This window comes from Pyxicephalus adspersus, chromosome 4 (assembly GCF_032062135.1).
Source record: "Pyxicephalus adspersus chromosome 4, UCB_Pads_2.0, whole genome shotgun sequence".
Classification (NCBI taxonomy): Eukaryota; Metazoa; Chordata; class Amphibia; order Anura; family Pyxicephalidae; genus Pyxicephalus; species Pyxicephalus adspersus.
The window spans coordinates 66,618,538-66,643,469 of NC_092861.1; the positions used below are offsets into that span (position 1 = coordinate 66,618,538).

At 35.4% G+C, this 24,932-nt stretch overlaps 1 protein-coding gene across 1 annotated transcript in view; it reads left to right on the forward strand.

Annotated features, from left to right (window-relative positions):
- LOC140329791 (collagen alpha-1(XIX) chain-like) overlaps positions 1–24,932 on the forward strand; it is a 94,607-nt gene that overhangs the window by 8,446 nt on the left and 61,229 nt on the right. Inside the window, exon 2 of the mRNA XM_072410184.1 lies at positions 10,908–11,033. Within this exon, the coding sequence (XP_072266285.1) occupies positions 10,946–11,033 (88 nt within the window). The 5' untranslated portion in view covers positions 10,908–10,945. The remainder of the gene's footprint in view (positions 1–10,907; positions 11,034–24,932) is intronic.

Below are 24,932 nucleotides of genomic sequence, written 5' to 3' on the forward strand. Positions count from 1 at the left end.
CAAAATACATGTTCTGTAATGCTATTGTGGTAATAGGGGTCATAGTGATAACTAGTGTTGGTGTTCGAATTCAGGTTGTCCTTATATTCGACCAGAATATGGCTGTTCGAATACAAATAGACCTGATCCCAAAAACAAGAGATACAACGGCGCAAATTCGTGTAACTAACTTTATTTTTTTACGGGTTATCCCACAATGACAGGATGTGCAGCCGTAGGAATCCTCCTGTCAGTGTGGGATCCTCAGGCACTAGAGGTTAAATGGGGACAAGTTTCCCCATTCATCACTTCTAGTGCTCTGTGATTGGCAGAGGAAAGGTAAACCCTGATGACAGCTCAAGCGTCATCAGGATTTTCCTTTCCCCTGCCGATCACAGAGCACTAGAGGTGAATGAATGGGGAAACTTGTCCCCATTTAGTCTCTAGTGCCCCGAGGATCTTCTCAATGAATGCAGCCGCGGCCAGCATTCATTGAGAACAGTGTGCGATCCGCGGCACTTGAGAATATTAACCTCTAGGCCGGGGATCTTTCAATGAATGCGGCAGCAGCCAGCACTCAATGAGAACAGTGTACGATCTGCGGCACTAGAGGTCAATTAACCTCCAGTGCTGGGGATCTTCTCAATGAATGTGGCCACGGTCGCATTATTTGAGAACCGTGTGCGATCAGCGGCACTAGAGGTTAAATTTGGACAAGTCTCCCTATTCAAAACCTCTAGTGCTACCTGATTGGCTGGGGAAAAAACTCTATCCAAGAACAGAAAAATACACAGTCCCTAAAAATAACCTGCATTCCCCCACAATTTACATTAATGGTGTACGAATTTGGCATTCGATCACCCGATCATTATCTCCCTATTTGATTGAATAGCTATCCAATTTGTCCATGGTGGGGGGGTTATAATTCCTGCTATAATATTCATCATTTAGTAGGTTGTAATTTATTTCTAGCTGGATCAAACTGTTATCAGTGTATCATGTCTGATTTTGTTGAGAGCAAAAATGCTGTACATGCTAGACATTCAATGTCAGGAGAGAATATCCATGATAATGAAAATGAATGCAGTTAGGTGTTATTGGATCCCGGGGTGCACCAAAGGCACAAGAGGTAAACCCTTAATATTGGCAATATGATAGTCATGTTTATACTCTTTGGCACTTTTTCAAAAATAGAATACATTAAGTCATTGCAGATAAAGTGGGATACAAACCTATAATAAGACAGCTGTCACAGGCAGATAGCTTTGATGAACAGAAAAGTTTTAGAATACTCTGTGAGCGTTTTTTGCCATTTTTTTCTGATGGGGAGGACCTAGTTGAGTGTATGTTGCTCACATCCTAGGCTACCTGGAAAGAGAATAACTGGTGCTAATTATAGACCCGCAGTGAGTTTCCCTTGCATTGCTTGAATACGGGTGGAATGTTCAGTGTACTTGTCAAAGGTAGATTTCTAGAAATAAAAAATGAATTAGATATTTAGTATGCTCACAGTAAAATAAGGTGGCATGACCTAACTAAAGATCAATGTTTCTCAACCAGGGTTTCTCATGAATTTGCTAGGGGATCCTTGAGCAATGAACAATTTGTGCCTCTCAGGTCATTTTAACTGACATCAATGGTATTTTTGGCTATGTGCAAGTATGACATTCTTCCTAATGCCTAACAATGTAAGAGGCATTCCTTCCACTGACCTCCATATTGATGAATTGTGAGCTGTGGATATAGTAACTGTTACAGGGGTTCCTTGAAGACCTAAAAGTTTTTTCAAGAGTTCCTCCATCTTATAAAGGTTAAGAGGCTTCTAGATAGGCACACAACAATCTGATTTGTAATCTAGAATATAAAACGGAATAAAGATAATTAGAAGAATTGGTCCATCCATCCAGGCTGAACTTTCAACTGTCAACTCATGTTAACCCTTTGTTTATGGTCGATAAGCCTTTTATTATAGTTCGCACTGCATATGACTGTTTTTAGACACTGGAAATGCCATGTATATGTATATAAATGGTAACGTCTGATTTTTGTTTGTCTACAGATGACTAGACAGTACATATTTTAGATAAAATCTAAACAAAAATCAGTTTATTTAATCTGGCGGTGCAAAAAGCAAGCATGTGTGGCAAATCATTCCAACCATCAAATTTCACATTTCCCCTCTTTTGAAGACACAGAGAACCCAAAACAAATAAAGCTAATTGGTTGTTTCCACATTTTCACATTGCTTAATATCTCATTCTTGGAACCAATTCCATAGGATTCTATAGAGTATGGATACAGATATGCCTAAATTTATAAATAGTATTTAGCCTTGGTTGTTCAAATTGGGGGAAAATATAAAACTTTTTTTAGCGTCACAACTGAACTAGGCTTATTTAAGTGTCAGGTTTAAGGTATAGTAGCCTACATCAAGCAGTCCATGGTCATTTTTCATCCATTCTTGGATTGGCATTTTAAATCTAGTTTTCAGTATGTTACAGCATTTTCCCAATGATTGTCTGCAGTTCTGTATTAACTAACACATAATGAATCTAATTATAAAGCAATAAATAACATTTTTTGGTGAAAATTAATTACTGAAACATATGGATCTAGAAGATTCCCCAACAGGGAACATTTCTGCGATTGACCCATTCCCTGCTTCAAAAATATATGTTTTTGTAAGCTGTAATTAATGAAAACCTAAATCATGGTTTATGCTTATAAAAGGCATTTATAGGACAATAGATTGTGAACACATGGATATTCCCTACACTTCAGAGATCATCTTCTAGCGCTCGCAATAGGCTCTTTTAGTGACTTACATAGGAATAAAATATAGATAATGGATAAAATAAAAGACTACATGTAATTGCAGACAGCCTACAATTGTGCCCTCAAACCCAGTTCATTCCACAACTACTCATTTCTGTTATTTTATTTCCTTTGATCTCTGAAGGACTTATCCGTTTCAGGATTTCATAAAATTTCATGATAGTTGCTTTGAATGTAATATAATAAGACATCCGTCCCTGAAGGCCAATAGTTATCAGGGCTATTACAAAGAAAAACTGTGTTACTGTAAGTAAAGAGGTCTACATTCTTCATAGTAAAAAATAACAAGGGAATGAAGAGGTTGATGACCTTCAAGGCTTTGCACTGTTTGGGGTTTGGGGGGGCTTTGGGGTTAGCATTTCACCTACAAGTATTAAAAATGGTTTATTAATGTCCACTGTCATTGCTTCTTATGACAAAGTGTGTAAATAGTAAAACCTTTTCATATATATGATGTCTCTTTTTACTGTCATCTTGTGGCCACTTTGTGAGTGATAACCTTTAAAAAGTAGCCTTTGAAAGGTGACATGTAGCAGCTTTGAGACCCTTTCACACAAAGATGGTCCTTTGTCTATAATTGCTTTTGTAACCCCCATTTTAATGCATCCAATGATTAAATGTATCAAAGGGGAAACCTTTTCACATATATGTATCATGTAGTCTTAACTTTTTATTGTGAAGTCACTTTCGGTTTTTGCATTTAACCGATTCCCTATTGAAGAATTTGGCCGTGCGGTAGCTTTTAGTTCCTTTTACATTAAGAACACGGTTTTTGTTCTAATCAATTTACATTGCACCATTACTTTTAAGTAAACCACAATTGTAACATTTGTATTTCCTGGCTGGAATTTAACTCATAAATGTATTTGCAGCATTAGGGTACATGGAGCAATACATATATTTCTAAGGCCTGACATTACCAGCTGGTGTAATTGTATCTCTTTAAACGTTGTGTAATTCAGAGGAATGGTGTTATCAAGCTGTGATTATTTTTTTTAGAAGCTTAGATAACTTGGTCCTATACAATAACACAGCAGTTATAAGGATTTTTTTCTTATGTCAGACACTATTTTATTGTGCAGTACATCTAAAGCCTAATGTGAAAAAAATAAACCCCATGCAATTTCACAAATTAAGAAGTGAAAACTGAAAATGGCAGAGAAAGATGTGATTGTACAGACAGAGGTTTTTGTTAGCCTTTTATATATTCCAGTTAGATTTATCATCCCTTTGGAAAAATAGAAAAGAAAAGCTGCTGGATCCAGTCTTTATACGTTTACAATTTTTTATAGATAAACTTGTATATAAAATTTTAATTTACACATTATTAATGCATTTTTAATGAGTGGTAGCCTATTATTTGGTGAAAACACAATATAATGCGGTGAGCACCACTTAGTGAGCTTACAATGGGTTTGTGTTTTAAGGTAACATTAAGTTCCCTCAACTGATTCTGTTTTTCTAAACAAAGTATCCAATCTTTTTTTTTTTTTTTTCGGTAGGTACATTGGTAAAGGTCGTAAGGATAAGGATAAATCAGTATAATCCTAGTATTTTATCACATTTTTTTTTATTATGGTTATGTATTAATTAGGTTTTGTTAAATGCAGTTTAAATTTAGCTAGTACAACCCTGTTTTTGCAGGTGTCAGAATTCCAATAGATTTTCAATCTGTTCAATATCCAGTTATGTAAGGTGATAAAACAATCAATAGTGCCTGATCGATTTTCAAACAAGGAAATATCATGTGCTAGATTGAGCATACATCCAATAGTTTATGCCTTGCATTAGCTTACCGTTTTTAAAATCCACTAGTGAATTCACTCCACTTGATTTGTATGGAGGTCAAATTGCTAGCCTTATTCTGAAATAAAGGTGTGCAACAAGAGTACGGGAACTCGGAACACTTGATCAGCTTATAGTGACTTAACTTATAGTGAAACTATAGAGATAATTATACAAATACCAGCACCAAACCAAGTTTGTAAGATTAAAAGGATGAAAACTGTTACAGTATATAAGGTATATTGTACTTTGGGAAGAGCCTAGAAAACATGAGTATGACATGGTTTGGTTGTACAGAGAACAATACTTATTGGGCAAACTACAGCAGCCAGATAGGACTAACGATGAGATCACAGATGCCACAGGTAATTGCATTTGATCTTTCTAGTACTGTCCTTCCAGTTCCAGGCTTGTTCACACTGTAGGAGTAAACGTACAGCATCTTCATGCCTGTTCTTTTTTTGCATATACAGACAGTCCCCAGGCTACGAACAAGATTGGTTCTGTAGGTTTGTTGAATTTGTAAGCAGGAACAAATACATTTGCTTTTTATTACATGCATTCTGGACAGATGTTTGTCTTTATTTTTCTTTATTCCTTTATTTTTTTTATTTCAACCTAAAAACAAACACCTTAATAAAAATTGACAATCATTATACAACGTCAAGGGATGTTTGCACATAGCTTTTCTTTTGTTCATCATAAATAGCTCTGTAGCATCTCAGGCCTTCAGTAACTGTACAGTAAACATTGGTGAATCTCTCTGTATCTTCTTCTCTAACTTAGTTCCACTTCAATGAGTATAATGAATAGTACTATATTGTATAGTACAGTGGCCACTGTGAAGTTGGGCAGCCCTTGTCAGCACCTTTTCTAGTAGCAGCAGACTTTCTAATGAACACAGGGGGGCCTCTCCTGTGCACGCAGAAGGTTCTGAGCCCAGGAGCGCCTGCTCTTCCAGATTCAATCAGTATTGTCCCTTCAACCGGCCAATCAGGAAATAACCTCATAATCGCCCTTGGCTATTTAGCTAGCTCATGAAACCCAGCACTCTGTGTTTGTGCAGTGTGTCTCAGCTAATGCCAAGCCCCCCGGGTCTGGTGAGAATTTCCTATACATCTGTTGGTTAGTTCAGTGTTTACCCTGTCCAGCTTCTGTGTTAACCCCTTATTGCCCTTCTTTTGTTTACCAGGCAACTCCCTTGTGCTGTTCCAGTGTTCTTCTTTGTTTGTAGATATTCCTGTGTCACCTGTGCTTCCTATTGCTTCCATTGTCACCTATTTTCCCTGTGTCTGCAGTGGCCCCTGTGTCACTGGTGTCTGTTTGCTGGATCCCTGGTATTTGACCCCTGCTTGCTTGCTGCCTGTCTCAACCCTGGCCTTTCTTGAATATTCTCCTGCCTAGTGATTTGGTACCGTGCATGATCCTGCCCACCCTGGTGTGCCCAAAGACCGCAAACTGGCAGCAGCTAGTAGCACAACATCCTCGGCTCTGGAGGAGACCTGGTTGCCGCTTAGACTCTGCACCTTGGCTTTTCTCTGGGATCACATCACTTGTACAGGCTGTAGCGCCTCCTAGGGGCTCCATCTCCTCAAGCATGATAGATAGATTCATGATCAAAATGTATTTTCCTTTTTATGTGGAAATGTATATGTGTAAAATTGAATGTTGTGTTAAACTGTTTTCTTTTGACTTTTTGGGAGTTTGTCATGCTGGTGGTATAGATGAAATCCATAATTAATGTGCTTGTGAAAGTGTTTAAACATATTATCTGATGCTTGATAGCCAAAAAGAGATATCCTGGTTGTTTGTGAGCTTCGTGTCTGAAGGAAGGGAAAAGCTGTGTAAAAGGCAGTCAGCACTAAAGTACTGAAACATCTGACGGCTATTACATAGCAACAACCGGCACAGCAAAAAAGCATACTGGCAGTTAGTGGCAGTCAGCAGAGACATGCTGTCTGACTGTTTCAGTCTGAGTGTCTGGAGGAGGGGGACTGTTTTGATGTGGAACAGGTGGAGTAGCAGCAGGCACAATGAACTCCATGTCAAACTCATGAGTAAGATACCGATCTACCAAGCATACCAGTTTTGACAGTAAAGTCGCAATGGAGAACTCTCTTTTTTTCTTGTAGATGTTTAAATGGCAAGCAGTGCGTTATGTTTCTAGCAGCAGGCTATTTAGACGAACATCACATTTCATTATAACTGAAAATTCTAGATTTTTAATGGCGAACATAAGGGCATAGAGGGTACTACATGTGCCTTCAAATCAGGCTAGGAATGCTGTGGTCCTATTTTATAATACACAATGATACATAATCCTGCAGCACTTAAAGAAATGGGATCTGTTATTAGGAAATTTGTTGTCAAGATGAAATTGAATACATAACATTTGAAGAAGACATAATCATCCAAGCTATAATTGAATAGAATACGGCCTCACAATGGAATGCGGAAAGGAAGGGTGAAGTAAGACATACCTACACCTATAAATGTAATAGGATTTAGGTAGTGTGGTTTAAATTACAAACAGATTCCTTATTTAAATCATTGTACATATGTAAAAGTTGGTGAATAGTTGTTCAATAATTGGTGAAAGGAGTTAATTGCGGACAAGCTAGTCAGTTACTGTTGACCAACCTGTTCTGTTCAATTAAGAGGGGATGGGAAAATACAAGGTGAATCTACCCTCATTGCTGAGACTATTAAATAGTCATTGTTGTCTGACATGGTAGATATAAAACAGTTATGTAGGATGCCTGTATTGATGCCCAATTTTCCCCCAAAGCAATATAAATTTATCATCTGCACAGACTTAGAAAAGACTACCGTGTACATTAAATACTAACACAGAAAATATATACCAAAAAATTCTAGAAAACCTATACATTCTTTGAAAAAGGCTAAATTCATCCAAAAATAATATTCTCACTTCAAGTTCATGTTTTTTGCCGTGGAAACTCAATCAGAAGATGTATATTCTTCCTGTGGCCTTTTTTCTTAAAATAATTAAAAATCTAAGATAAAAAGGAAATCAGATAAGTGTTACTAAGGTTGTAGGTATTGCAAGATATGTGGGTTATTCTTCCCTCTTACATGACCCAAAAAAAAAAATCATAATGAAAAATATGTTGGAATATTGCTTGTTAAAATCTAGTTTTTGCCTTGAATATTAACTTAGGAACAGGTTGATTATCATATGTTCTCAACCATTCTTTTAGTAAAGTTAGTTTATGTTTCTATCTCTATCTTAGTTCTTTTTCAGGTGAGATATAGCCAGGAAACCATTAAATATCATATTGTCTAAATTGAAGCAAGATAAAATAACTATATTCATAAATATTTATTTTGCACTGTGTGTTTCTTCATGTATGTATGCATGCATCATTCTTGTATATTATATATTCGGTTGCTATCTCTAGCTAGTATCATTGATTTTGACCATTAAATTCTTTCTGGGTGGTCTGTGTAAGCTCAGAATAAGTGTGTTTCTATTCTGCATTCCCTTCCTGGTGCTTCACTTATACAAGATGCAGACATGATAAGAAGTTTTTGTGGAAAATAGAAGTTGAAAAGGATATGAGGTAGTAAACATTGTCTCTATGTAGCTCCTTATATATATATACATAATAGTTACTGTTATCCATCAGGGAAGAGCTCCTGCAAGCATGAAATTTTAATGCCTCAGGTTCTAGCATGATTGAAAGATTTCCATAGCATTTATGCTTTGGAAGGGGAGGAATTTTTTAATGCTTGAGAGATAAAGGTGAAGTCAGTAATTAGGGTGACCTCACCACTACACCTACGTGTTTTATATCACATTATGTTATATGTTAACATGTGATGCAACAATAAAAGTTTGCCAATGACATTCTGTTGCATGTATAGAAAGTAAGCAAATGCACCTGTTCAATTACACACTTGCCTAGCAACATGCTAAATAAAATACTTGTACATTTTGTTTGCATAATAAAATCTTAATAGACAATGCACTGCAATGTGTGTGTTGATGCACTGACACAGGCATATTGCCTGGTAGTTATTAGTTCTCCTGCTAGTTGGCCCATGTGTTTGGTAAAGACACTGACAGCTGAACAACATCTGTCAAATGATCCAGCAGAAAATCTGTACTAGGACCTTCTTTGTCAGTGTATATAGTAATTATATAATAACAATTCTATCAACTATTATATATCTAAAATGTATATTCTCTAATATTGATATGGCAAACAGACATGCATGATTTGGCAAACCTTGGAGCTCCAAGTTTCTCTAGAGCTTCCTAGTCAACTACTGAATACTTTACCACATATAAATATAATACACCTATACATATATATCTTTTAGGATAATATATGCTCTGCTAAGGTAGCAGTCTAGATGTTCACAAACGTTATTGAAACATTTAAAAAATCCCAATGCAAAGTGAGGCAGTTATTTAACAATTGATATAATAGAGCTGAAAGCAGGTTTTACAGTATAAAGCTGGACAGTAAGTGTTCGAGAGAAGAACACTTGGGAGTGGCAGTTGTAAATGATGAATCGCAGGATAACATTAAGACCTCAGGGATTTGTTCATCTGTGAAATGACTGGCGTCCAATAGAGGACAGAAAAGGGCCAAACAGTTTCACATTGACCATAAACCTTCTTCTTTCCTTAACTGCTTTCACTTGTAGAACAAAACAAAGCTGTTCTTTGTCATCTTCAAACAATTTCCAACTACCTATTCCACTGATTTGCTACATCATCTTTCCTCTTTTATCATACCTGTCATAACCTTTCTCTTTCATCTTTCCCATTCTAAAGTTCTCTTTATTTTTTCAAACACTTAAACCAAAGCGGTTGATTAACATGTGAAAAAACAAACCCGTGGATGAGTCCTAGTGTCGCTGATTATTGACAGTACCATCCATAGGTGTAAAGCTGCGTACACACTCGCAATTTTTGTCGTTGGAAAGGATCTTTCGCGATCCTTTCCAACGACAAGGGAGTGCACGATGCATGAACGGTGCTGTACATACAGCACCGTTCATGCTCTATGGAGAGGGGAGGGGGAGAGCGACGGAGCGGCACCCTGCTGCGCGCTCTCCCCTTCCCTTTCATTACGATCGGCTGTCGTCCATCGTCCGTGGATCCGGCAGGTCGGTCGTCCGGACGATGGACGACACCGACTGTACACACGGCAGATTTTCGCCCGATAATTGGCCGATGCCGATTATCGGGCGATAAAAATCTGACGTGTGTACGTAGCTTAAGGCCACTAGGACTCATCTACAAGTAAGTTTGCTTGTTTATTTTTCAAATGTTAATCAAGCGCTTTGGTTTCAGTGTTTGAAATATCTCGCTAGGTGTTTGAGGGACACTTCCTAACTATACGCTGCTATTCGGTATTAAATAGTATTTTATTAGAGCAGCAAGATCTCCATGAAAAAAATAAAAAAATCTTATAGGAGGAATTACACCTAATTGTCCAAGAAAGCCATTGTAGTAGCTATACTATTATACATTTTCTCTCTCTATTAAATTTACTTTTTTATATATATAAACTTTCAGTTTAATTGCTTCTTTATTTTATATTTTCACATGGTTTTCTGCTCTGTATAGAAAGGCTGGGGTGTGAGAGGAATAAGTTCATGTGCTGACAAGTTTCACGTGAGATGAGCTCACTACTGTGCTGTTTTTCTCTTCACTGTCCATCAATGGCTTTGATGGGTCAAGCCTGACCTACGCAGAAGTTAGACCGATGACATGTAGCAACAAAAAAAATACTGCAGAGGAAATCTCTGGATTGAAGGCCATGAAAAGCTGTTTTTTTTTTTTTTGTTTTTTTTTTGTTTTTTTTACTTTAGCTATTCACTATAACTTGTTATTTTTAGCTAAATCTTTAAACAATTATACTATTTAACGAAGTATAACTAATTTGGTATTTCAGAAATGCAACAAAAACACATGCAGAAATCCTATGTTGGCGCTCATGATGGTATTGGAACATGTGCCTCAAATTCCTTAATGTTGTATATACAGACTAATCCACATAAAAATGTTGGTAAACCTTACCATGATTTATTCATAGCTGCAAGCAAGACTTGCCATTTTATTAGTTACATTGATTGGTAAATTATTATTGTGTGAATATTAAAATTGTAATAAAAAAAAGACATTTGCCATATGCCGTTTGTGATGTAATCTAGTGTTCTATGTGGGGTCCTTTATTATAAACTAATAAATGAAAACAAATTTCAAGTGTTAATGCTGTACCACTTAGCAAGTCATTTCTAATATCACCCTATTATCTTGTTTATCACAGACTATTTTGGATGTTGGATCATATGGTTCCTGTAAGAAATGAAGCTTGTTTTACTATGGATTATTTATGTCATTTTGAAGGTCACTCTCCCGCTTTCCTATTCAATGGCAGTGAGCAATAAAACAGGTAAGCAATTTTGGTAGTTTTCATCCATATTGCATTACCTTATTTATAACAAGTATTATAGGATTACAATTCAGTTCAGACACAACTTTTATTGGTAAGTGTTCTCTGTTATTTCTGGTGAGTCATTTGCTAGAGCAGCTGCAGGACCAAACCTTAGCTGGTGATAACTTAAAGAGTTGAATGGGTTGAGTTACATGACTTCTCTCTTGAATTTGCATGATGGTCAATTACATTTTGAGAGGGAAAGTAATTTAGGATCTCTTTTATTTGTTAAGAAGTAGAATCCCATATGTCTTTATATACACTACACTGTGTTTGGCACAATAACACTGAAAAATATGTTGGTCTCTACACAAGATTTGTTATTCATTAACTGTTGTTGCTAGGTGGCATTATCTGTGCTTCAGGGATGCTAGGATGCAGCACAATTTCCTAGAAATAATTGTTTTTGGTCTGTCAAATCACTTTGCAATATCCTTTTCCCAGTGTACATTAGAGAGGTTGCATTATATGTTTTTACCTAACCAAAGTGGCAATTTGTATTGGGATTGAGATTGTAGCATGACACCTTGTAAGTGTAAAAAAAAGGTTTTAACCTCTTTAACAAACTATCTTTCAGGTAGTTCTGAAACTGGCAAATACTGTTCTGTTCTTTGTAAAAAAAAAAAGCCCCCTTGAATTATTTCCTTTAATTTCAGGATGCTGCCTTCTCTTAGGGTAAATTTCCCTATATAACCCTTTCTGCTTTGTAATATCTTACTGGAGTTGTTTATATAATGTTAGCAAAACCTATTAGTGCACTCACTGCCCAAAAAGGCTAGACATGCACAGACAAAATAAGCAATTAAACTGAATTTGGTATGGTGTTTGGTATAGTGTGCGGTGGTGTTGGGCTGTGGGAATAGACTGCAGCATTCTGACAAACGTGTAAAACAAATTTATATACAGATGGTGTGTCGCGTGAAATTTAAGACCGGAGTGCTAAACGTCAGTGATGATCCCTTTAAGCTTTAAGTTAACCATTTTGCTTTATTTTATTTAACCTGATCAAATAAAATATAAATAGGTCAAATCACAAAGCTAATATACCCATATAGTTTTTCAAAAACATTGCTTATAAAAATTTGATAGCTTCCAGTATCCAATAAAATATAAAAATTAAAGTCACATGGCTGAAAGTACATTGCTTTAGGCGGATGTTAAAAGTTTGTTACTCAAGCCTATTATCTGGTTAAAATACTTGAAAACATTAAACTTATTAAAATTAAACTAGTTTAAGAAAAACAAATGTGAAATATTGCATTGTAAAATACTCAGATAATTACCCTTGTTAGAACAAAACATGCCCAATGTGGTCTTTTTTCTGAAGTCTTTCATTGCATTTGTCATTATTTAGTATACTTTTCATGATATCTCCATAGACTGGAGTATTTCCTTTTTAGTGAGAAATATTAAATTTGTATTTATATCCCAAATTCTCCCTTAGTTCCTGTTCATGGTAAGGTCTTTTATTAGATAGACAAAATAAATCTGCATCGGTGAAACATGCAACAGGGAATAATTTAGATACAGATATACTTGAATAATAAATCTGCTTTCAATTTCACAAAGTTGAACATGCATTAATGGGTGAAGTAAAGCAATGGTGAAGTCATTATGTGAAGTCAAGATAGACAATGGGATATTGAGCAGATCTGTGAAATGTATCTCCCTGCATGGGACACTAATGACATGTCATAGCTAGAAACTAGAAGGTGTTTTATATTAAACCTTTTTTAGGTGGCTGTGTTCTACTGCTAATTATTTACTGAAGGTGTATACATGTTTGGATATTTCACACATATAAGTATATAAAGCCATATTTTTTTAAATGCAGAGGTAAGGTCACTGGCATTGCAAGAATCAACAAAAGGGGTTTCCCTTGCTCAGTGTTTTATCGAAGGTCCTCCTCATTGAGTCATACTCAAATAGTTTGGCCTCCTATTGGGTGTATAAACTCACAAATTAAAGAAAGTGAACCCTTGCACTGGTAATGTACCTAAACAGTTTTAACAAACGCAGAAGATGGGGAAATAAAAGCTGTATAAAATATCCAAAAATTGCAGTGAAAAATGTTTAGCATTCCTTATCTTCTAGTGCAGCTTTTTCCCCACTAAAAAATAAACAAATCCAAAAGCATACTGTTGTGGACATATCTCAAGCAGTAATGATATTAAAATGAATTGAATAACTATATTATACTGGAATGTGTTCTAAAATGTCAAAATGACCATCCATTCTGCTTGTCTAACTTATCAGGGAATTCATGCCCGTATTAAGCATTTTTCTCTTTTTATGTGACTAATAAGCCAGTGTGCCATGATGGATTAACGTTGAGGATGTCTGTGGATAACAAGCTGAATATGAATGAACTGTGCCAAGCAGCTGCTGTTAAGGTTGCTCCAGAGCTATGATGCAATAAACAAGGAAAATACTGCAGGGAGTAAAATCACTGCATACTACTTTAATGCCATTGCCTATTAGGATAGCAGTGATATCAAAAAAAGTATTACTCTATAAATGTACAAAAAATTATTTGTGCTGGCAAGCACAAAAATATTGTGTGTGAAAATCAAACAAATGTTAAGTATTGATATTTCACAATAATGTGTTTATTATGGGATCATCATTTTATACTAAACTGCTGTTGAAGCTTTCAGTTATACAAAAGACCTTTTCCAAAGCATGTCCTTTCCTCTGCTAATCCCCTACATACACACAGGCTCACATTTTTATGCTGAATGTTGTAGCAGTTTTAGGTAGTAATACATGCCATGAGATAGATGGACATAAAGAAAAGGCTATAGCAATTAAAACATTTTCTCTTATACTGCCTAAAGGAACCTGAATCCTAAAAGTAAAGATTTGGTATAATATAAACAACATATAGACATATTTATTGTGTTTGTGAGAAATGTGCCTTTTGCCTCAACTATAGCGGTTCACTTTCTGGGCCTGATTTATTAAAGTTCTCCAAGGCTGGAGGGGATACAATTTTTATCAGTGTATCTGGGCAATCCAGCAAACTTGGAATGGATCTGGTCCAGGATTGAAAATATTCATTAAGAAATAGCAAATTACTTTCCTAAAATCCAGTCCAGGTTTGCTGGATCACCCAGGTTCACTGATAAAAATTGTATCCTCTCCAGCATTGGAGAGCTTTTATAAATCAAGCCCTCTGTGCCTGCGCATCCTATGTATTTGCCTCATAGCTGTATATCTGCATAATAGAATATCGTGGGAGGACCTAGGTAATCTTGCTATTAGTTGACAAATATTTTTAATCGTGGCCCAGATTCATTCCAGGTTTGCTGGAATACCCAGGTTCTGCCATGATATTCATTTTCTCCTGTGTTGGAGAGCCTTATTAAATCAGCCCCCTGTGTTTGACTGCTTGTTCCATATGATTTAGTGTGAAATTTGGTAATTTCAAAAAGCCATTTTATGTCAGTTTGGTACAGTATTTATTTATTTTAAATTTCTGGCAATGCATTGTACTGTGTCTAATTTTGCATTAAGTATAATTTGCATCAACTAAGTGATATTGACATTTAAACACTGTTTTATTTTTTTATTTTTTACATGGAATTCATTTCATCATTTAAATCATCATGATAGAATGTTTTTTTAATGTAGTGCATTGCTTGCTGGTATTCTTGCTGGAGTGAACGTGTAAGAATGACTCTACTTTTGCTTAATTCGTTTTACGGATCTGGCTTTCTCCATAGGGAGGCTTGGTGTGAAAGAAGTATGAGCCTTTCTTGATGGGATTTTGCTTGTTTCAAAGGGGTTTTGCATTCCCATAATAGTATATAGTAATGCGAGTCAGGAGGAGGTGAACTGCAGGTTAAATGCCCCTATCAATGAACTGTAATTGATCTCGAATGAATCTAAAATTGGTGTTTAAACTAATGCCAGCGAAACTAGACCAAAGTTTGTCCAGTTAAGATGGCTGAAAACTTTTAATCTTGAGAGAAAGGGGATGATGCAAGTACCAGTGATGTAGCGGTTTGGAAGATCATGGATATTGCAGCCCTGGAAGGCGGCACTTTTACAATATAAGTGTATTATAAGTGTGCTAAAATTTAAAATGTAACATGCAAAGGCCAAATCTTTTTACTTCTGTTTAGAGAGTTTTAGATTTCTCAAATCTTTGGTGAAAATTAAGAGATTTTGCTGAAAGTCTTTGAAGTCAGTTGGGAAGAACAGTCTCCAAAACTCCCTGTGGCTCTGTGCGTTTTGGAGTCTACCTATGACTATCCATGACCTGATTCTGTGCCCTAAAACACCCCTCATTAGCCTTATTTTATTTTTGAGTCAAAAAGATAAATAATGTATTAAGAAAAACCCTATACAGACGCCGTGGGATTGTGGATTAACTATATATAACAAGAAGAAAAGACACATACAAAAGAGCTATGAATAAAAAAACTCTAATGCACTTGTACCCTTAAAAATGAGGAATTATGCAGCAGAAAGAGCATATTCGAAGGTTTTCTTTTTGGCAAGTGATTTTTCTAAAAGCAATCATTTTCTAGCAAAGGATTTCAAATACTTATTTGTGTTGTGTTATAAATATTTGTATGTTTTAAGTTGTTCAATAAAAGTTAAGTTGTTAATTGCAAGCTCTTGTTCTTTACATTAATGGTATTTAGATTTTCCTGCAATCTGACCAACTCAATTGTTGCCTCTGGCTTTCCCTATTTGCTATAGCTTCTAATTTTACATTTATGAATGTTAAAGTAATATAGTCCAGTTAAGATGTATACAGATATTTAGATATTTTACGGTGTGTATATACATATATATACACACACATGTCTCCCATTATGTTTATATTATATTCAGGACTGCATTTGTTGAATTTTTAGGGGCCCTGGGAGGAAATACAATGCACTTTTCCTTTTAACACTACGTACTCTACCCTGATATGTTGTTTACATTGATGGAAATTGTGTGACTGTTCAGATTTGTGGCAGAAAAAATATGGTGTACCTTGGAGAAGGAATCATTGGAAACTTGGTTGATGATCATTATTTAGCTTACAATAATTTATCTATATCCCTATGTTTTCTAATAAATTAAAAACTAAAAACATAATTGAAAACCAAAAATATGAATGATTTAGGGAGGTTATTCTAACATTTTTGAAGGCTAAAAAATATTTTTGTAATCAATATTTAAATATGTGAGTTGAAGTAGTTACAATAGAAATAGTGGGAAATCTCTATATTATATTGTGAACCTAAAATTGGGGGCGTGTATTGCACTGGCACTTAAGAAAAGATGACCCACAATGTGGGGGAGAGGGGGGGGGCTGTCATTATTTTCCGTTCTGTAGACCAGGGGTGTCAAACTCTGGCCCACAATGTCCTTTTTTTATTTTCTTTTTGGCCCCCAAAAGAATTCCTAATATGAATTGCAGCTCGCCCGCCCCAACTGCAATCCATAGTAACAGCAGGCCAGCTGCAATTCATATTAAGCTGCTGTTCTATAGACGCTAATGATGCTGCTACTACAATTCCTGGCATCACTCATGTCTATAGACTAGGGGCCTCTCTGCGAATTGGTGGCCCTGCATTTTTAGACGCAAGTAATTCCGGGATTAGTAGTAGCCGCATCACTCGTGTCTATTAAACAGCAGTCTATGCGTGGACCCCGCGGAGTTTATCCTGACAGGTAAAGCCAGAGAATTGTGCCAGATAATGCAATGTGAAACCAACGAATGCAGCAATTCATTTGATCTTGCATTGCATTCACTGGCAAAAAAAAAAACAATTAGACAAAAACAATAGGAAACAAACCAGACTATTTACCCTGCAGATTACACCAATGTGAAAGTTTTGTGGGTCTATTCATCTAGTAGATTCTATATTGCATAAGGATAGAGTGTGAGATACACCATTCATCATAACAGGTCTGCTCATCTTGAACAGCACTACTAGTAGTGCACTCTCCGTATGGGATCTAGAGATTTTAACAGAAGTAAGTATAATATAAGGATAGTGAGGACACCCAAACTTAGGAAAGTGAATGAAAACCAAGCAAGGAACTGTGATGACATAATTCCCATCATATCGTTGCTCGGAGAAGTACAAAGTTGGCTAAACCGTTGAGACTGTGCCCATAAATTAAATATTTCATCTGGGGGGACTGCCCCTTTAAAGTGGAACTAAAGTCAAAATTTCCCTTCATTTCCTTTAGATTTGCCACACCAATCATTCTTCTAGAAATATAATAATTTTAGAGTATCTGAAAAGTTTATTTTTCTCAGAGAATGGGATAGGCAGAATTGTGTTGGACTTCCATGAACCGAATGTTTCTTTGATGTACAGAGAGAAAAAGATAAGCATCTAACTGAGGTACAAACAAATCAGAAGACTGCCAGTGACAGAAGAAAAAACATTGGAAACAAATATTTATCACTTGTACAGATTTACCTCTGAAAAGGATATAGAACCTAAGCTTGCAAAATGGTTGCTTTCAGCACAAATGTCCTGTGAGAAAGAAGAAATTGTGCTTTTACAAAGAATAAATTACTTTGGAACTAAGGCAGGAAGGAAACTAATATGGTTCATACGGAGTTGGGGCACAGTTTTTTTTATTGTATGTTAAGTAAGGCTGTACTTCTACTTAAGAAGAATAATGCATGGTTATATTCATATTACTTTGAGTAGACTTGCCACTTTAGTCAAGAACTTTAAAGAATGTGATGGCAGGAACTGAAATGTGCTGGAGTGGAAGCAGAGAGTTTAAGCTTTTTTTTAACATTCTTTTCTTTTAACAAAAGCTTGCCACATTATTAGTACTGTATTTCTCTCCAGTTACTGGTTCTAGCCCCAATACCCCTCCTAAATATCACACAACAAATATTTTTGCATCCCTAAAATTTAGATCTGCTGATTCAACATTAGTTTTTAGGGAAAAATCCCAATATATACTAAACAAGCATGTGATTCACTATCCCTATAGCCAAATATAGCGAGGAAAATACAACACTGTTACCAGCCTACTTGTCCTCCAGCATTTGGTAAACAATTAGGCTTCCCCTCTAAAAACCACACTTTAATGAGAAAAATAATTGAGGGCTTATCCACCGCCCACCTGTCTATGGTGCTGAGAAATGTGGTAGTTTAGGACTGCCAATGAGGGAGAAAAGAGTTGACATTAGAATTTCTGTTTAACTTTTAATTATGGGATAGATTATACACATGAGTTTGTTGCATATTTGGTTGAGTCACCTGTAATCAAGAAATTAAGTTCTTTATTTCTAGTCTCCAAATAGCTTTTTCATATTTCCCTCTGGATAGTAAATGTGGAAATTCAGAGAAAATGTGACATAAAAGGGAAGCATTTTCATTTGGGTGAAATCAGACATATGGTGTGCGAACCATAAGTATGGCCCATGAGTATTAACCTGGCCTTGGGTTGCTACCAGTGGTCGATACATTAGCTATATAGTAGCTTTAATTTGCCTCAGAATGAGGTTTATTGGAAGTGATTTCTGATCTTTATTGTGATTAGGAGGATGTGATGTTTTCTTGTTATTGAAATAGGCTTCCTAAGGAGTAATGTATTTTACATGAAGGACAAAGTAATGGTGTACCTAAGCCATAGAAATTTTTTTTTGTCTAACTTTTTTATAGATCTTTTGGATCTTCAAATCCTCAGTGTTTCAACTTTACTAAGGTCACCTTCATAATACATGTTGTCCCTGTAAATAATTATTGCAGTTTTGCTGTTTTTACTGCATTTTTATTTCTCATCTTACAATATGTGTCCAGGGAGACCATGAAATCATACATTCTTTATTAACCTTTCTCCCGATGGTGCTCTTTCCTCCTGCTTGTCTTGCTTATCACTGGTTTACAGTACATCAGTCTTTCCAGAAAAGAACAACTTTTTGTGAGTAGTTTCCAGCAGTACCTGTAATGTGACAATATTGACAAGAGTCCATATTTTTCTCTATAATTCTGCAAAGTGAATTCAATTACACAAGGTAATGATTACATTTTATCACAACATCCATTTTATTCTATAAGGCCCCATATATTCAGAATCAATAATGGGAACTTTCAGTACACATTTATCACACTAGAAGAGAGCTCTCAAGTGTTCTGACTGCAATATCTAAATTTCACTGAAGTTGTAACTGCCCATCTGGTGCAACTACATTTAAAATGTAATCCCCCTGCCAGACTTCATCTAGCATGCCCTCCTTCCAATGAGATATCGCCAATGAGGCCACACACTAGCATGTCAAAATCTTTTTACTCCCAATTATTTCCATGAAGCACTAACCCTGTGTATGAGTTTATATGCAGAAACATTTATTAGTGCAACTCATACATAGGGATAAAATGAATACAATGCTCTCCATTCCTTTCCTACTGAGGGTGCTGGCTGTAGTTTAGAAACTGCTGCTCTTGTTTATGAATATGAATAACTGAACACAAATATTGCTGCTAAAAATTTAGAGTTAGTAATATATATTGTATGGATGTGGTAAAAGTTTATTTACAGATGAATAACCAATATCGAACACTATCCACCAAGAGGTGGTATTGTATGTATGCATGTTGAAAACTGCAAAGAAACATTCTAAATATACAAAATAAACATTTTTTTTTCATGTTACTAGTTTTCAAAGTTATTTATTGCAATTGACGTGAAACATACTATTTGCCTTGATACTTAAAGTGTAACTAAAGTCGCATGACTCGTCTATCAACATTTTGGTATTGATAGGTAAAGTATCTTTTGTAACAATTGTTCTATTTCTTTCTATTATTTATCATATTTCTCTACCTGTATATGTGTATATATATATATATATTAAAATACTTTGAAGGGTCTGCGTAATGGTTAGCACAAGTCTAGCACTAAGAAAGGTTAGTAGGTTAGCTCTACTGTATGGAGCAGCTAAACTAACGGTAAGAGACAGAATCTCACAACACGAAAGTCTATCCTATGTTTACTATTTCACAGTATGACTCACAGGGCACGATTGCTGGCACATTTGGAAAAGTATTTAGGTGAATTGCTATTCTGGTCCTGACAACCATCTTTATGCACCTACCACAAGTGTTTTTCGACTAAGCAGATCTCTGTTTGTATATTAAGTAAGCAAATGCTTTACTGGAGGGAAGTAATTACTTCTAAAAATACCAGCCCCAGCTACAGTTACTCGTGGTGTGTCTGTCAACTTTCATTAACCCCTACATTGCAGTGTCTACTTGTGACAAATGCTTGATGTACAACTATTGGTCTCCACTAGAAATATTTATTTGACTTTCTGGTGGAAAAAACACCATTTAGATTTTTTTTCTTCTGCTTTGACATCTATATTTTTTTATAAAATATGCTATATATCTACCTAAAACTTTAACATGTTTCCGTGTTAACATTTTAAGCCACAAAAAATGTAAATCCAAACCACTAAAATCCCATATGCCTTAACATGTTTATATCTTTGACTTTTTTTTTTTTAGTATGCACCTTTCATTAATAATTGGTGTTCTTGCCATAAAAGTCATGTTTAGGTACATCCTGCTTGTATTTGAATTGTGTTATCACCCTGTCACATGGACCTGTGGTTGATACTGATTACACAGGTATAGTTGATGGAATTGGTCCAGAAAAATGTTGAACAGACACTGGAACAAAGAGATTGGAGAACATGAATTGCAGCGAGATGTTAGAAATGCCTAAACAGTTAGAAATGCTATACAGTGTTTACCGTACGTGTTAATCTCTGGGTTTTTTTAAAAACCTTTTTCATGCTTTTAAAAATTTAATGGAAAAATACCTTGACATAAAGTACTTTTAATCTCCAATATTCACACAGTCTATTGCAATGCATGGATATTGTTCATCAGTGTGTCATATTACACTAGATAAATCACTATTTTTGGTTATTAAAAAAGCTTTGACTTTTTTTACTTTCCTAATAAAAAATTTTAAAAAATCTGAGGATTCCCAAAACAGAAGGCTCTGTCAATGTTAAAGTACTTGTAAACCCTGATGGAATAATATTTTGTTTACTAAATCTCTGAATCTACTAGAACCTAGGTGAACTACTAGAACCTGTTATCATCTTTATTATACTAGTTTTTACATTTCTTTTGTATGTAGTTGAGTTTCAGCACTGATCATCTCTTGCAGATTCTTTGTTACCATTTCATGTCTATGTGCATGCACTTCAGCAGCTGCTATACATAGTGTGTGATGGGATGACCATTCATATTTTAATTTAGTTCACATATTGAGACCAGTACAAAGCATTGACTGCCAGGATGCTTTTTAAAAAGAAGTACTATTTTAACAATAGTAGCAAAATAATATGTTTAAAATTGATTTTGAACCAAACACAAACTTAGATTTTAGCGATTGGGTTTTCATATACCTAACATGCCTTGAGAGTAAGTACAGCAGAAAAAAGAACCAATTCTGTTATAAATGTGGTCTTAGTGGAGTGCAGAGTTTCCAAAGGTCAGACTCATGCCTTGCCATCTCAAATATGAAGAAGCCTGGCATGACAAACATTGGCATTCTCTGAATATTAGGATAACCTTTACATGCCAGTGTTTCTAAATGATTGAAAAAAAAATATATGATGTAATTTCTTGTTCTACTCTGAGTAAAATTTGCTAGCGTTTAGGTTAATCACTTTATAAGCTTGATGACGAACATGAAGAAGCTGTAAATTTCTCTTGCCAATACAAATTAAAATTCCTCTGAAATTTGCATATTTAATGATATATGGGAACTAATTCTATTTATAGGTTAGACTAATCTTGCACTAATTGTAACATAGTTTAGGAATTCTATTTATATATACATAAAATACCCATATTTGCCTTGTAGCTTTCTGTAATACATAGTTGCAGATCAGTAGAGGCAGCAGTAGGACTCTGAGCCAAACAGGGCTGTCAATTAATAGTTTGACTTATAGGAAAATTTCAACCTAATCATTGGGCTGTCAGGGTCACGTTAAATTTTTTTTTTTCCCCATGCCAGGATGCCGCCCCTTCTCCCACAAAACACATGTCCACATGTGAACTAATGCACAGGCTTATTGGCAATAATCACCAATGAGCATTTTGTAAGGTGTGGACATTGGTAGAGAGGGAACAGGCAAATGAACAGCTTTGCCAAGGATCAATCAGGTTCAACAAAAGGTAGCTGCACCGAAGGGGCAATGAGTGTATAAAAATAATAAACCGGATCTTGCCATATATTCAGAAATTTCCAATTGTAACAATAGGTAGAGGACAAGAACATTTACAGACACAGGTATTTACAGGAAATGTGCCATAGAAGTTCTATCAGCATCCCCTCTACCAAGGAATCTTGTAGAAAGCAGTACACGTTCATGAGTTACCCCAGCAGTCACCAAAGTGAATACCAAAGAACACTGTTGCATGACTTGAGTGCAATGTGTATATATATATATATATATATATATATATATATATATATATAATCTTATATATTAATATATGGGGGCAGGAACATGGAGATAGTCCAGAGATATGAAAGGTTGGTGGATGTAAAGACGGTAGTGAATTTAGAGTTACAGAGCTTACTGAGTATTGAAGTAGAGCCTTGACAGTACAGTCATAGATTTGAGTTCGTTTGGTAACCAACTTTTTCATGGTTAACTGCAATAGGGAAAAAATATATACATTTTGACCATGGTATCTAGCAGGGGTGTCTGGCTGGACACATCTGCATATTTTATGTGTGCCAGTGATAAAGCAGCTTTATGATTTTTGTGATTGTACAAAATAAAACAAAAAGTTAGCAGGAGTGTTATTTATTACAGAAGGGACAGGCAATGCCTGTTTGCAATAATTTCCTAAATGTAAACTGAGTGGAGCGTGTTTTACTACTGGCTTTCAGGAATGAATTAACTCCCTGTAAATATTTAAGGTGACTTATAAAATGGGGACACATTGAGGTGTAAACACTTTGGTGTCCAGTGTGGACTGTATTCACTCTTTTTACTATAAACATATATGTATGTATTTCAGTTGTACATCTAGCAATAGGCTTTCAATGGACATTTTTCAGTAATGCACATCGCGTATGCAACAATATATTTAAAAGGAAAAAAAAACTCTACCTTTTTATTTTTTTAAAAAGCAGTCCTTGAACTCCAGTCACGTATACATTACTAATCATACACACTCTTAGCATGAATAAAATACTGACTGCTAGCTCCATTTTATGTTCACTTCATTATTTATTTCTCTTGTTATACCTTTTTATACCAATTTTTTTTTTTTTTTTTTAAAGTAATTTTTCCAAATAATATCTAAATTTTACCATACCTTTTTATTTATCTGTTATGAATAGTTCTTTACAATACCATTAGTTGTTTGTGACGTTTAAAAAAAAAAAAAAAAAAAAAAGAAAAAGATTTAATTTTAAAATATATGCAGGTATACACCATGCCTTTACAGATACTGTGAAAATTTCCTTCATGTATTGCCATTATACTTATTATGACCCATGATTATGCTTGTCACGACAACAATTTGTTTGGGGTCAAATTCAGTTCAACCATGGTGATTATTTGAACCTTAGAGCATGAAGCTGCCTTTTAACACTTGCTATCTGCAACAGGACAGTGCTGATGAAAACCTGTATTTATTGCATACAGATTTTTATCACATGCAAATTGAAAAGACAACATGTTGATCCAACAGAAAACTCCTGCTGGAAAAAGGTCATCACTTTATGATCAGATAGACCGTTAATTGCACTGATTTACTTGACATGATTGAACATACAATTTTAAAGTATCCTATACAGTTATAGCGCTGTACCTTCACATCTGGATTTAAAAAACGACATTAAATTGGCAACATGTAAAACCATATGGTGAATTAAGCGTAGCATGTTTTGTATAACTGCAGGCTTAGAAAAAGGGAGATTACCGAGACCTAACTTGTAATAACCATTCTTTACTCACAAAATGAATTCATTTTATTTTTCTAGGACTTGTATCTTATACACACACTGTTGAAGTTCAGAATTAAAAATATATGCAAAGAAAAAGGCAGTAGCTATTATGAATGATCTGTTTATGGCTTTATTTCTGTAAGATTTCATTCAGTTGAATACTTGATACTTGGCATTGGGATCTTGTAGCAAACCACATGAACTGCAGTATAAACATACAAAGACCAAGGACCAATGATGGCAAGATCTTTGGAAAGATATAGAGTTTCCTCTGACTTTTGTCATGATCTTACTCCTGTAGTTGTTTAGGGCAAAGATATTAAGAAATGAAAGGGGAAATAAATGTGATTTGACTGCAGAAAGTTGTGTTTTTATCTGACAGGCCCTGTCTGATACATTTTATGCATTTTAGAGGCTGTTTATGAAATGAGAAACTGTAACAGCTTCCATATTGATACATATTTATAAACTGTGTACAGAAACAAAGTTTTTAAACTTTATAACAACAATTAAATTTAAATACTTTAAATGGTGTTAATGAAGTAGTACTATTGCTTCCCATTAAAAAAATATTTGCTGCCAAATCTACCACTCTCATGTAGGCCATGCTTGCTTCTACTACAGTGAAATTAAAATAATGTTGCTGGAGACAAGATTGCTACTTTTCATTCAGAAGCCTATACTTATCACTCAGGACTTGGATACACCTAGTCCTGCTTTCAGTATTGACAATACTACCTCATAAAAAGTACCGTATTTTTCGGACCATTAGACGCTCCGGACTATAAGACGCACCAGGTTTTCCGCACGGGAAAACAAGAAAAAAAAAATTCATTTGATTTCCCCTGAGATCCAGCGTGCGGCACTTGTGCCCGCCCATGAAGGCGGCGC